The sequence below is a fragment of the Lithobates pipiens genome, unplaced genomic scaffold (genome assembly GCF_037356315.1).
Source record: "Lithobates pipiens isolate NorthernLeopardFrog02 unplaced genomic scaffold, aLitPip1_a1.2 Scaffold_18, whole genome shotgun sequence".
Lineage (NCBI taxonomy): Eukaryota > Metazoa > Chordata > Amphibia > Anura > Ranidae > Lithobates > Lithobates pipiens.
The window spans coordinates 65,572,622-65,588,117 of record NW_027507758.1 but is presented as its reverse complement, the minus strand read 5'-3'; the positions used below and the strand labels follow the sequence as shown (position 1 = coordinate 65,588,117).

Here is a 15,496-nt window from a genome sequence, read left to right as displayed (position 1 = left end):
TGACCTAAAGCCCGGTTTCTGGTAAAACCTTTCGGAGAGAGCATGGATGGGTTAGAACCTCTAGCAGGTTTTTATTGCTATGTTCCATTTGAGAGACATCATATCCATTCCCACTTTCACTGGAGCAGGTTAAAAAAATATATATGATGATCTTGCTAGAAGTCTCATCAGCTTATATCTCCCAAGTCTGCCTATGATGTGCTTTTGTCAGCTACATCATTCTAAGCCCTTGTACACACGGTCGGAGATTCCAACGGAATGTGTCCTATCGGACCGTTTTGTCAGATATTCCGACGGTGTGTGGTCTATATCGAACTGTTTCCGTCGGAATATCCGACGGACCAAGTTTTCCAACTTGCCGGTAAAATTTTCTGACAAAATGCTCCTATCGGACATACTCCGATCATGTGTAGCCTACTCCGACGGACAGAGTACCACGCATGCTCAGATCAAATTCCTAGACCAAAGCTATTGGCTACTAGCCTGGACGTAGTCCCGTTGTAACGAAATAACGTCATCACGTTATGTACAATCGGATTTTCCGACAACTTAGTCCGACCGTGTGTATACACCATCACTTCCGGGCCTCTTCCGGAATTAATCCGTCAGAATTACTCAGACGGATTTGTGTGTACAAGGGCTATGACATCTTTGGGGACTACAGACCACCTCTCCTTTTCTCCATAACATAGGAGGAGGTGTTCTTAGTGTTTTTACGTATATACAGTACAGTGAGCAAGCCTAGGATAGGGAATGCATTACTAGCAGGATCACCAGGTGAATCTGGATTGGTAAAATGCAATATACTATGTTCTTGGGTTTAGATACATTTTAACTATACATCTCTGTAATGCAAGTTACTCAAGTTCAGGAAAAAGTTACATCAGACTTAGTGTTGCTGTAAGGCATAAAATATTCCTCATCACTTTAAAAATAGATTGCACATATGTACAACATTGGCCCACCTTCTTAATTAGCAGGCAGAAATTCTGACATCTCTGATAGGAACAATATAACCATATACCTGCAAAATCATAATAACGCACTACAGAGCCAGGCTATCTGACAGTGATAGGATTCCCTCCAATTGAAATCAAATTACACACAGTATATACCTCCTAATTAGCAAAATTATCTTGTAAGGCAAGAAAAGAGAAAGTCATGATACTTATCAACTACAAGTCTCTGCATGAGTGCTCACCAGAGAATTGGAGTTTTAGATACAATATATAGGACTGGTATAGCTTAAGAGTCTACCATCATACACATTTTACATTGTCCTTGAATAAGCATCTCCTTTAATGTTTTCTGGGTACATTTTGTTCAGGTCTAAAGAACGTTATAGATACCTCGGGAAATTCCACTTTATCATAGTAAGGGTGAATATATATGGATCGAAATTTGACTGGTCCATGCTTCGATCCATGTATGGCCAGGTTGGTTTTACAGAAGTCGATCTACAGATCAACTTTTGTACAATCAGCCTTTTGGATTTTTTATGAAATGATCAGTGCGCCTGGCTATACCTGGCAGCACTGACCTGTTCAATAGCTCAGTGGGAGTGATTCACCCATCCATTGAATGTGTGGATGGGGAAATCTAGTCATTACTTTTTTTTTTTCAACCCACTGGTTGACCAAAAAAAAATAAGATTAATGTATGGCCAGCTTAAGCCTTGCTTTATCCGTTAACAGCCATTCTTTACCATGAATGAAACTTGTACCTATTTACTGACTCTTTGGTGACCACTAGACACAGCTTGGTTGTTGGCTAGTTGTATGTGTATGTATAAATTGGTTCAGTCATATCCTACCCCTGGTTATTCTATGGGCCAGCTCTCTGGCACCATAATTAAGACAAGGCTTATCAACCGGAACACATGAGCCTGTTTGTATCTTTTAATCTTTTTCATGTGTCAATAAAATGGATTAAGGATTATTGGAGTTGCCGGATTCTGAATTTGTGACCATGATTGAGACAATTGAAAGCCTTTTTCTATAGAATTTTCTTGCCATTTTTTTTTACAAGGTAGGCTGCCAGATCTATCCTCAACTGCTCAGGCTTGGGAATGGTGTGACGAATGTGATAACACAAATGTATAGCTAATTTACAGAAACATACTAGGGCCATTTAAGTAAAAAAAACTACCAGCATGTCTTTAGAGTGTGGGAGAAACCCCACATAAAGACAGGGAGAACATGCAAACTTCATGCATGTCCTGGCCAAGATTCAAACCAAGGAACCCCCTGCTGGAAACCACTAGCCACTATACCAACCTTGAGGTGGTCATAAAAAAGTTAGTCACTAAACTCACATCTGCATTCAACAATGACAGCCATACTTATTGACACTTGTGAATTCTATCTGGCAGACACAGGCACAATTGGGTACATTTAAGGACATTTATATGTCTAAGCCATTAAAGAGTTTGCCACTGCCACTGCTAATCCAAGTTTTCTGGCTTGCATGTTTACCCTCTTGCTTCAAAATGTTTTGTTGTTCACCTGGACCAAAAATTTTAGAAAGGCATTTGACTATACTCTGAGTTTACACTTATACATACTTGTTCCAGGTCAGTGGCTTCAACCTTACTGAACCCAGTTGGGTTCAATAACTTGACAGCTAGCATCTTCAGGAGGAAACCTTCAAGTGATCCTCAGTAAAGATTTACTTTAACACACAATTAGCAGAAATAATCTCAACATCCCGCACAAGACAATCATGTATAAAAGAGAAGTTTCATCCAAAACCACCAATCTATTTCCAACTGCCATTTTGTTTTTCAAATTTGAAAGCAAAAACAAGAATCGGATTAGTTGCTACAAGATCCGTTACCTTTCCTTTTTTATATATAAGATCTAGATTTTCTACTACCCCCTCTTTTTATGACCCCTTAAGAATTTAGCGGAAGTACTATATACTATAATCCATGCAAATAACAATTTTTAAGATCTGAATGTCTAAATTAGAACTTGTTCTTCACAAGACTTTTGGAAAAAAATGTACTCCATGGCCTCTGTAGTTAAAGAAGCATGATCACTCAAAACACTGAGCATCAACAATTGTCAGCCGTGTTAAAAGTGACTCTCCCCCCTTCCCTATACAGAACTGGAGAATCAAATTGATTTCTGCCCTGAAAGCCATATTAATCATTAGCAGCTGTGAGAAATAAGCCCATGCTAGGCCTATTGATAACCTTTATGTGCAATGAAGGGGATGTGAGTGTCAGACAATGAGCATCACCCGTGCACACTGCCTTTGAACTTTCCCCATCTCCAAAGGACAATTAATTACCAGGGCCTTAAGGGTAGGTCACAGCAAGGGAAAGCCTACTGCTGCCCAAGCAGGATGCGTTGGCTGTTGTCTGCACAGGAGGGGAGAAGCAATCACAGAAGCAGCCAAAGTATCAAATAGAGGTGGGAAGACGGGGAAGGAAAAAAAATAAGTTTGTTTTGTATGGGGTTCTGTTATTGCATAATTGTATTCTGCCTGTGAAATCATCCGTAGACAAGACACAAGACCGCACTTTTTCTCTGTCCCTCTCTCCAAAAGATCCACAGGGTAGGTTACAGCCAGAAATGGCGTATTAAAAAGGACGCTCCTTTCACCAAATCATTTCACAGATGCAAAACAGAGCGACACAAAGCGCTGGGACTTTTTCTCCTACATTAAATGGAGTAACTGATAAGGTCAGACATATGATACCTAAAGACATGGAATCTGTGAACTCTTGAAGTCAAAGGCCTGCTCTGTGCACAATCTTTCAAAGGAAAGAGATCACAGGACTCCACTGAATCCCCTTTAAACTTTATGAAGCAGGAGGAGAGAAAGCTCTAAGTAGGGAAGCTTGACAGAAGAGCCTTGAACTATTTTCTGAAGGAAAGATGAGACCCTCCCTAGGCTGCCACAAAACATCTTTTTTATTCCAAAGGCTCCTCTGAACTTTGATATGTGCCAAGACACTGCTATTGAAAGCTGTATAATTATGGGCTATAGCCACTGTGGAAAAGGCTTTGTTCGGCTCAACAAAGGACAATAAGAAAAGTAAAGCAATGTTACACTGTATCTTTTTCTTTAAGGATGTTGAAAAAAGGTCACGATATGGTAGAACTAATAGACGTTGAGTAAGGAGGTTTAAAGTGGATCTCACAGGGCTTCGGATGGAGCCAATGATGTGAAATAAAGAAGGATGACAAGAGGGAGACACAGCCGTAATGACTGACGTAAAAACAAAGAGGACAAACCAACCGCTTGGTCTGTCACTGTAATCAGTGAATGTCGGGGTTGGGACAATGAGGAAGGGGCAAGAGGGAAATATAATTATCGATTAGGGAAGGATATGGCAAGCAGGGCTGAGATGACTTTGGACTTTCATAATCTCTACAGTTGGAGTTAATTAAAGATTTCTGTAGTTTTTTATTTATAATATGATAGATGGGCAGAACTGAGTGAGCATAAATTAGAACCTAAAAATTCTGGTGGCCTTAGGTAGGATTTTCAGAATTTCAGAGGCGTGGCTGTGCCCAAGCTTTGACCTTTCTGGCTCCTACACCTAATACTTGTATGGCAATTCTGTAAGTGGAAGACAGATTCCCCTAGGTGTGTGTTAAAGTGGTTGTAAACTTTTACATATACCCAGTGAAGTGTCCAGCCTCAGGTGCTACACGGAGATTAAACAAATCCTCCTACATAAACTGTGCCTATTTATCTGCAGCCCCTTCTCCTCTACAGAACCCCAAAGCAAACATTTTACACATCATTTTTGAGCTCCAGAGGTCAAGGGGCAGGGATCAGATGTTGCACACTGCACAGCAGAGAGCTAAGTGTAATCTGAGACCTGAGTGGATGTAACCTATAAACCTATGTGAAAAAGCATGTAAAATGTGAAGGTCATTGCAAACATAATGTAAAGGGTAACTTCACACTACTCATTTGCAATGTGTACTAGCTTCATATTCACTATAAATTATCTTTAAAGCCTAACTGTAGCCTTTGCCATTCCCTAGCCCTGTTCTCTTCCAACTCTTTCCCTGAAGGCCCCTGCCTTATACATCATACATGATACATACCTTAAATTCAGGTGTCTTCCAGCCAGTCACATAACAAGTGGGGTCCTTCCTCTTGTTGTCCATTGCTGCTGGTGGGTGGACCTTATTGCTGTGCAGAGCAATGCTCACATAGCAACATATGAGCACAGCTCTGTACAGTGGTACTATAGGCCTAGGCCAACATTAAAGGTTGCCGTACACCAGTAGAATAATGCTCAAATATTCAAACAGAAATACTGAACAAAGTTCTTCAGAGCATCTGATCTTGTCACCATTGAGTCAACTAATTTAGTTTAAAAACCCTTAAGATTTTGTCCAGGCCTGCTGCTTGAATGGAATCCCAGACATATTAATCGTGCTCCTTTTGTGCCCAGCACATGTGCACTACAATACTTACAATTTTACCAAAACCACATTTGTGGTTATAAATGTTCCTATGATTCTTGCCTTGACTATGGTTGAAACTGATCATTGATTTGACCCCACTAACCATTAGAAAATTGAACCATGCTCTGAAAATATTTTTTTTCAACAAAATTCTACTGGTATTTAGCTAGCCTTACTTCTTACAGCCTAAGTAAAAGTAAAAAAAAAAAAGGTTTAAAAAAAATCAGCACAAGGGACAGTACTTAATTAGAAGTGTCCTTTGTGCTGGTGCCAGCTGTCCTAGTTGAAATCGGAAGCCCTCCTTCCCCCCCACTATATGGCAGCAGCTGTAATATTCCAGTTCTGCAGGGGTAATGTAAGGCTGAACCTCTCATAGGCACTCTAAGAGTACAGACTATGCCCGCCCTTTCCAACCCCCCTCCTTCATTCATAGAAGCTATACTGTAGCTTTATGAATGGAAAATCACTCTATGAATGGAAGACAGCATGAATGAAAAATCTGCCTCCTCCATTCATAGAGTGCTTCTCGTTGTAACGGTACATCCCTTATGCTGATTTTTTTTTTCATTTTGCTTAAACTTAGGCTTTAATTCTGCTGGTGTGCAGACATAAATCAGCTATATTTAGTCCCTTCTCAAAGGCTAAGATTCAATTGGTTGTCCAGAGCAAACTGGTGCCGTTTTCACACTAATTAAATAACTGCTTATTTTTTTTAAATCCATAAAATCTACAAGACAAACAAGGTCCCTATGTATTTGCTGTAAAACAGAATTCCGCATTGAATTACTTTGCATTTCTTATCCCCCTCCCCCCCATGTAAAAATGTAAATGTATAAAATTTTGGTCATCAGCAGAGAATAATGGGAGCCATTGTATTCTAGCACAGTAAGCACCGCTGGGTATTGGCCATAAGGCTACCGCTTAAATGACAAGGCCAAAATCTTCCCCTACATCTAATGTGACTTTGCTTTTAACTGCCTGACGCAGGGCACACTACAGGGAATGGCAAGTCACTGACACGGTTTATGACGGGACAAGTTCACTGCTTAATCATCTCTGGTCCTTAACCTATATCGTCAGTGGAAGTGAAAGTCAAGTGCGTTTGAAAAAGCACGCTGGGGTAAAAGAAGCATCTGAAGAGCACGCCGGTGATTTTACAGAAACAGTCTCCTCTCCAGCTTTAATCACGTTGAAAGATCAGCAAATTGTGTCTGCAAGGAAAGGGACGAGGCTAAATATGGCAAATGCTCTGTTTGCTAAAAAAACTCTCCGTCTCCAATTTCATCATTAGCTGCCGATTTTTATTCCTTGCAGTAGGAATAAGGAGGAAGGTTAATGCCGTAATCAGCAGGCACAGATCAGTCACCCTCAGCTGAACAAGAGCATGAACCCAATGTTATGTGCCGCCACATATGTAATATAAGAGACGGGTTGCTCAGGTCTGCTAAGAGGATATTAAAGTCAGACATTTATATCTACTATTGTGGCGATCTCTGGAGAGTGGATTTTTACCATCTGTTGGAACTACGTACGCCTTAAAATGATTAAACTTTGCAAATCGATGATCATCTTCCAAAATGTGTCAACTTTTCAGAGGTAGTTACATTGTCAAGGTGGACTAGCTTTCAAATTCAAAGCACAACTAAAGTCCCAATACTTACCTCCCTTTTAACGGTCCAACGCTCCTTTGCTGATCCCGGGATCATCTCCCCGGTTTCTTCCAGATGCTAGGTTGCAGTCATCTTCATTGGCTGGTGCGGGGTGGTGTCACTCCTGAGCATGCGCAGGAGTTCAGCTACCCTGGGACACACACAGGTGCAGCAGATATGAAGGTAGCCGGCTGACTCATCGAAATCTCCATTAACGTCACTTCTGGTGACTCTCCAGCAGCAGATTTCAATGAGTTGGCTCTACTGCCCATGTGCTTGTGTGCACCTGACAGAATAACTCTGTATGCACTGGCAGCTTGTGGAGAAATCGCTTTTCAAAAAAGGTTAGTGACGTACTTTGCGCATGCGCACTGCGGTGATTGGAAGAACCGATCCGGTGTACACGTGCGCATGGGTAGTAAAACCAACTTGTCGAAATTTGCTGCTGGAGAGTCATCGGAAGTGACGTAATTGGAAATTTTGACCAGTTGGCTATTTTGACAGAACACCAACACCATGGTAGATCATAGCATAAAATTAGTCTTATTAAACAGTGGTGTATATAGCACAGAATGCCAATGCCTTTAAGCCTCAAAAGCCTTACTCATGGATCCTGATTAAAGATGTTTGTGGCTGAATATGGATACACTGCGCTCTACCATGGTGACAACTACCTTCGTATCTACAGTGTATTGGCTGCTTTCAGCAATCGCTCTGAGGAAGAAGGGATCTCCCCTCGAAATGCGTCAGTTATTTGGAAGGTCCTCTGGCATGTCGGACACAGTCCTGGTGACCTGGTTGCTTTTTGTCCATTGTGGAATCTGATATGCTTTTACCATCCACTTGTTTGTGAGTGTGCTTCCTTCTTTTTGATTTTAATAAATATTACTTGGGCAATGCGCAAGTTTGGAATGCCCTCTCGTCACTCTTTTTCAGCAACCCACGCCTGACTAGCGGTAATCCAGCCATGGATGATGATTGGGAAGGTAGAAGCGCTGCATATCTGCATGATTCCAGCGCTAGACCTCCTCTGTCATCATCTTTCACATTATATAAATAAATTGGGCTAACTTTAGTGTTTTGTTTTCTTTTCATTCAAAAAAGTGTATTATTTCCCAAAAAATGTATTTGAAATACCGCTGCACAAATACAGTGTGACATAAAATATTGCAACAATCGCCATTTTGTTCTCTAGGACAGTGATGGCGAACCTTGGCACACCAGATGTTTTGGAACTATATTTCCCATGATGCTCATCTACACTGCAGAGGGAAATGTAGTTCCAAAACATCTGGGGTGCCAAGGTTCGGCATCACTGCTCTAGGTTCTCTGCTAAAAAAAAGTATATAATGTTTGGGGGTTCTAAGCAATTTACTAGCAATAAATACTAATTTAATCTTGAACACAAAAAGTTATAGAAAAGGCCAGGTCAGCAAATGGTTATATCTGGGACTTTAGTTCAGCTTTAAAGCACCTTCATGTTTGGTGTACTGATGACATTCGAAAAAGCTTGCTAAACCAAAGCCAGCACTACGGTAATATTGAGGCCATGGTCCTCCAGAAAATGCCAGTTGCTTGGCTGGCATGCTAATCCAATGACTTTATTACTTTCTGAACTATGCAGATCAGGAGATTTACCATTCATTCGAACTTATAGGCTTGTTCCAGAGCTGTGATACAGAAACCATTTTGTCCAGAGAAGCTAGGCAAGTAACATTGATAAAGAAGGCTCAACAACGCCTGCTGTTTCCTTTGGGGTATCGGGATTTCAGCCCAGGCCAAAAGGTAACGGCAAGGGAAAACACTGGATACCAAAGCAGGGGGAGCTTGCATTTTTCAGTATACTGGTCATTGTGAGATGGGTCCTATTTTCCTTGGCACTGTTTGAAACATTTGACCTAGAACAAAGTTCCTTATCAGTTAGGGTTCCTGGCCAGATATGGAAGTGCAACTACACTGTCTATGACAGACATAGCTTCTGGCTATTTTAGTAGCTACAAATTGATCAGTGGTTATTGCTAACCTTCTAGGCATGGTCTACACACAGCAAAATTATGTGACCTCATTCCCATAGCAAATAACTGTTTCCTATCGGAAATCCATGTATTGCTATAGAAGCTTTTAACAGACCAAGATTGAACAGTCCAGGCAAACTGACCCCTGTAAGTAGCTAAGGGCTGCACACTGAAACATTTCAGGTCAGGGACCATTTTTAATTTAAGCCCCATTAGGCCATAATTGCGTGGGACGCCACCACCTCTCAAGGTTGACAGACACTTAATAAATAATCAGGATATTTGAACATATTATTTCTAAATGTAATAAGTGTAAAAAATTAATTGATCCAGTGTTACCCATACATGAGCCCAGTTATCACACAGCACAAAAGGTTGTGGTGCGGCCCTGTGACTATTTAAGTGCATGGAGTGACAGCAATCTTAGCACTTCGCCTGTGTCTAAAGCCAAAAACCTTTTTTTGTTTATTTTTTTATTTTGGAAAGAGAGATTAGGGGTTAGAACCTGTGTCTTTTTTTTAACTACCATCTGTGTTACTGCTTGGGAAATTCACCTTCTCCATTTCTTTTGGCAACCATGGTCACTTAGACAGAGAGTGAGGGTAAATCCAAAATTTTCAGAACAAGAATAGAGTGGAAATCTTCCAATGGAGACAATTGATTAGGGAAGTATTTACCTCACTTTGGAGAGATTTTCCCTCACTTCCTGTGATGTCTATAGGACAGAAAGTGAAATCTCTTCAATAGATGGCCAAAAATAGGAAAAACAACTGTTCAGGTGGAAATTTCTTCTACTTTGGAGAGATTTCCTCTCACTTTTGCTTGTGTCTCCAGAACAGAAAGAGAGCTGAAATAGAGAAGATCTTCTCTACGTCTGACCTACTCTAACCACAAGAAAGTTTTGGATTAATATAGATACTTTAGGCATCACAAAACTGAAGTACATGGGAAATTGGACAGTAGACTTATTGGCATTGATTTACTAAGGGGAAATAGACTGTTCACTTTGCAAGGGAAGTTGCTCTTTGCAAGGGAATTTGCCCCAGAGCTTAGTGAATGTGGTGAAGCTTTGCTGACTTCCAGGATGCAATCACGTGAAGGCAAAAATGCATTTTTATTTTTTTTATTTTCCTTGCACATAATTGAGTATTCTCTGTAAAGTGAAATCTCACAACAGTCACTAAGCTCCGAGGAAAATTCCCTTGCAAAGTAAAACTTTCCTTGCAAAATGAACTTCTTGTTTGTCTTTAGTAAATCAACCCCACTGCATGCCTTTAAATGATGTAATGCAAGAGGACTTCTACCTCTCCGCTGTGGTCAACTCTACAGTTGTCCAACCAAAGTGTTAGATTTGGGTTATCCTGGTGGGTTCTGACACCCATATCAAGCCTGAGAAAATAGTAATGGCCATTATTGTCTTTTCATGACAGAATCTTTCATCATATCACTGGGATATCTTCTATTCTATACCAGTTTGCTCAAGAAGCTAGGAGTGGCTCATACATAGATAGATCATCACTAGAAAGGATTCATGTGATCATTTCTTTGTCTGCATATACAGAATATAGGGTCTGACCAATTCTATTTAGAAAGCATAAATACTTCAGTGTATATAACATGAAATGTGGTAATGTAGGTGATGTACAAGAATGGCACGCACCTCAAAGTCATTGGCTTTGTTGTAGTGCATGTTGAGGGCTCGGTAGAGTTCACAGTCCCGAGTGATGGACAGTTCATCAGTGCTGGTCACCCCATCATTGATGGATTGCCTGGCATACTTCTCCATCTGGATGTAGTAGAACTCTCGGAAGTTGCTGAACCACTTGATGAGCTGGGAGGTAATGCACCTGTTGAACTGGAACACAAGTAAAGGGATCATGTAATGTACAATAGATATTAACAAATAAGTGCACTGATATATTCTAGGAAAACCATCAGTTTTGAAAATACGACCTTCTCCCTTTACTTTACTATCTGTTTAGAGCTTTACAGGAATCATCCAAAGTCCAGCTATTTCTGATTTCCCAGTTTACTTGGTGAACACAAGCAGAGGTCATTGTGCTGTGTGTATGGAATTGTCCCAAAAACAACCCTAGATGCCTTGCCTTTGCGTCTGGCTTATGACTGAGGAATAATCTACATTTTCAGTTTTTTTTTTGTATACATGATTTCTGGTATTGAGCTCAAAGCAGGTCCTTACTAGAAACCTTTATTAATGTTCTAATGGTTTTCATTTTAAAATTTTAAAGGTGCTCTAATCCTTAGAAGTTGTCCCAATTTTTTATAGTTTTAGATGGAGCAGGAAGGGATTAGAACATCTGTCAAGTTTTTATAGCTCTCTGTGTTTCCATTGGAGAGATTTTAACTTGCTTCCTGTCCTAGGCGTCACCAGTAGGAACAAGACATGAAGAGAAATCGCCATGAAGGCTCACAGGCTGCATAAATAGCTTAAAAATGTTTTTCATACTGCGTTCATTTCCCTTCCTGTCTAGGCACCAGTCACCAGAACCGATATTGAAGGGAAGTCTCCCTGCTGAGTTTCTAACCTTTTCGTACTCCAAAAATAACATAATACATTTTGGGTGGAGTTCAACTTTAAAGGACTACTAAAATCATAATTAAAACTCTTAGGTGCACCCTTCCTTCTGCTGCCAATAAAATAGGTATTTCTAAAGTCAAATAGGTATTTCTAAAGTCAAAAGTTTTTTGGATAGAGTAGGGATGGCTTAAATCCAATGTCAATTTCCCATCAGAGAGATTTCCCATCACTTCCCATCCTGTAGACTCAACAGTAAGTGAGAATATATATTTCCAATGTAGGGGACATTCCCTCTAAGACATTTGTCATGGGAAATGTGTCCCCATTGGAAGATTTCCCCTAGATTCCTATTTTGGTGGCAACTTAAAATTTTTAATTTACCCTACCTTTCATTTTCTGTGAGATTTTTGAACTAGACAGTTAAAGATAGTGAATCTCCCTATCGGGGACACAGACAACAATAACAATTGACAGTAGTTTTAACCAATCACCACTCTATTCAAATGTAACAGAAATTTTTGCCTTTCGGTATACTTTATTGACATACTAGACCTCAGACGGAGTTATGTGTATGTTTTAGCTTCCTGACCTATCTGTCCATCTTGTGGTGCATGCCATGTTTGTCCTTAGGGTCCTTTCACATGAGCTGTCCAATCAGGTCCACCAGTTTTTCAGGCAGATCTGATTGGATCCTCCAGTCTCTTCCATTGAGCGGCGGATGTCGGAGGACACGTGTCTGCTGACATCCACCGCCATGTCTCCAAAAGCAGACGGAGGTGGTCCTATTTTCCATCCGTTCGGCGGATCGGATGGAAACGGACTGTTTCTATCTGATTTCCCCATAAAGGAGAGCCGGACTGTGTCTGTGTCCGCTCTGCAAAGCTGAGCAGACATGAACCTGTCATCCGCCTACTCAGCGGGGATCAGCGGAGCAATCGCTCACTGAGCAAGCAGATTCCGTTAAGCGGAGGCGCCCCTGTGAAATGGGCATTAGACTGTACGTAGCTTCTTAAATACACCAGAGATGCTCAGAATTCTCTGAAGGTCTAAGCTTCCACCTGATAGGCCCCAAAGTCCATCTCCTCCCTCTCCCAGTCTTAGTGTTGCTGTACAGGGGATTGCAAGAGGCTGAAATGTAGTGACATTCAGGTATATACACTAGCTGCAATTAAAATACAGTTGATTTTTTTCACAAATACATCACTGTATTCATTGGTGTTTTTTTTTAATTATCTGCCTGAAGTTCAGCTTTAAGTCAAGCGGAGTCAGGCAACTTAGGTCGTCCATCAGCTTGAGCTTAAGCTAATATAAGGACGATGGAAAACAATGCTCAGCCATAATATTTATACGTGAATCTCCATGACAAAGACAAGCACATGTGGCATTGTCCAAGCTATTAATAAAGCCTAGATCCCTGTGAAGTCAAGTAAACTATAATAAGAGTGACATGCAGACGTGCTCTGTTACTGGAGATAATACAAAGGTACAGCTGCGGCTTAGGACAGCTTCGAAGGAGAGGCAAGGTTGGCCGTGCAGTCTTGTGCTCTAAAAAGGCAGTCATGTTTATCCTCCCCGGGTCTCCCGAGATACACTTTATATAGAAGGTAATCTCTAATGCACAATGAAAACATTTGGTAACGCGAGCCTCTGCTACATCTGTGTGCTGGGATGGCACTGCTGGCACAGATAATAATCTCAATTGAACTTTAGTGGAAGCTGCGCTAAGATGTCATTTGTTGCCATGCTTTCTCATTAGGCTGTTCCCATAAACTTCGCTCAGTTATTCAGTTTCATTACATCAAGAACGGCAAGGCCATTTTCTGGGAGTCGTTACAGGGGTCATTTACTGCACTCTGATACACATGGTTAAAAATGATTATAAAGATAAGAATTTAGTACACAAAGTCCTTTATTTAAAATAGATTAAATGAATTTACCCAGATATGCAATCCCTCCTTAAAGTGTATGCAAATCCTAACAACGAACTTCTCTTCTAGTTCAAACCTCCACACATCCAGCACCACTCCAGACCATGCAATCTCCATGGGCGTCTAGGGTGCTGGCCTGTCTCTGCTTGCTGTTGAAAGATATAGATGAATAGGAGCTGCACACCAGAGATCTCTTCCTTCTAAATATTCTTTAGTGAACCATCCATATTATAGCCACTTTATGATGTCACAGCCCAAGGATCACCTTGCCTCCACACGTTTCATAAAAAAGGCTTGATTACAAGATACCTTGTGATCAAGTAGTTTTGTTGAAATGCATTGGGGCAAGGTTATCCTTGGGCACGGACATCATAAAGCAGTATATTATGGATGGTTCTGTAAAGAAAATTTAGAAGGCAGGGATTACTGGTGTGCAGCTCCTATTCATCTATATCAGTGGTCTCCAAACTGCAGGCCTGGGACTGCATGTAGCCCTTTGCTTGCTTTTATCCATCCTTGAGGCAATATTTCTGCCACTGACACTAACAATGGGGCATGATTCTTTACACTAACACCAAAAATGGGACATAAATACATTGACAACAAAAATGGGGGAACTTTTCCTCCCACTGACACCAACTATTTCTCCCTCTAATACCAAAGATCGGGCATTATTTACTCCCAGTGGGCAGAGCCTGGCCCCCCTGAAATCTGAAGGACAGTAAACTGGCCCCTTTTTTGGAGACCCCTGATCTATATCAAAGAACGTTTCTTATTTTTCCCTTTTGGTCTGGTAAAATATACCACCGAATGCATTTTGTTATAACAATTCAATAAGTACAAAAAATACAGGTTGATTCTGCCAGAAGTCCAGCGCTGTCCTGGAATGTTATATCTAGAGCTGTATTGCCAAACCAGCACAGGTCTCCCTTATGTAATACAGAACACCTGCTATGGCACTGAGAAGAGGGGAAAGAATTTGGTATTCCTAACATACTTTCTTTCCTGGAATGACAACACCGATCCTCTATAAATACAGTACAGTGAGAGTCAACCTGTACTACTGGCAGGATTACCAACTAAAAATAAAGGGGGAAAAAAAGCCTGAAAAAGAAAACAAATGCACTTTCATCTAAACATTTGCAGGCTTGTGTTGGGGAGAGGTGTTCTGTTAGATCTCCTCCATGAGCAAAAAGGATGATGGTTCTTTCATTGCTTTTCTTTATGCTAGTTACAGGTCTGTGATCTTCTACAGAGCTTTCATAAATGATAGGGAAAGTGACTTTTATGGCTGCCATGTAAAACTTGTGTTCCCCTGAAGTTCTTTCTCTTTCTGGAGAAGTTCATTTGCATACAATTACAAGGGAGTATGACTTCAAAATCTCCATAATTTATATTTTCTAATCCAGGTAGGGCTTTAAAACCTGTAACTCTACCTTGAGGCAAAAGCTCAGGTGAGGCAACACAGGCCAGCATCCAAACCAATAACAAATGGGTACTAGCTGTTTTTTAAAGAAGAGCCTCCAAATAAAAAAAACATGGTATTGTGAAAAGCCGTTGACTGCATTTCAAGGATAGGTGTACTTTTTTTGCATCTATTTTATTCCTCCCAAATACCCATCCTCGCTCTTACTATCCCATAACTATACAATTCCACTGTGTTTAGCTGAGCTGGTACTCTCCTCTACTGGCCATGGCTAACTCCTACTAAGGAGGTTCCAGTCCTTTCCACTGAGCTTGTGGGGTTAGGTACTTTGTAGCACCTGTTGGAAAAGCATCTGTTTGCAAAATCATGGGGGAGGGGGGCTGTTCCTGTTGGGTTAGGAAGGGATGGGAAGGTGGGGTGGGGAAATGTGATGATAAATATAACTTAACTTTTTACTACCTAAATTTACCACAGTACCGGATAAACTTGAAGACTTTGTACTTG

At 40.8% G+C, this 15,496-nt stretch overlaps 1 protein-coding gene across 1 annotated transcript in view; it reads right to left on the bottom strand.

Annotated features, from left to right (window-relative positions):
- The window catches only part of PROX1 (prospero homeobox 1), a 108,932-nt gene that overhangs the window by 23,412 nt on the left and 70,024 nt on the right, over positions 1–15,496 (bottom strand). Inside the window, exon 4 of the mRNA XM_077485762.1 lies at positions 10,760–10,954. Coding sequence (XP_077341888.1) covers positions 10,760–10,954 — 195 coding nt within the window. The remainder of the gene's footprint in view (positions 1–10,759; positions 10,955–15,496) is intronic.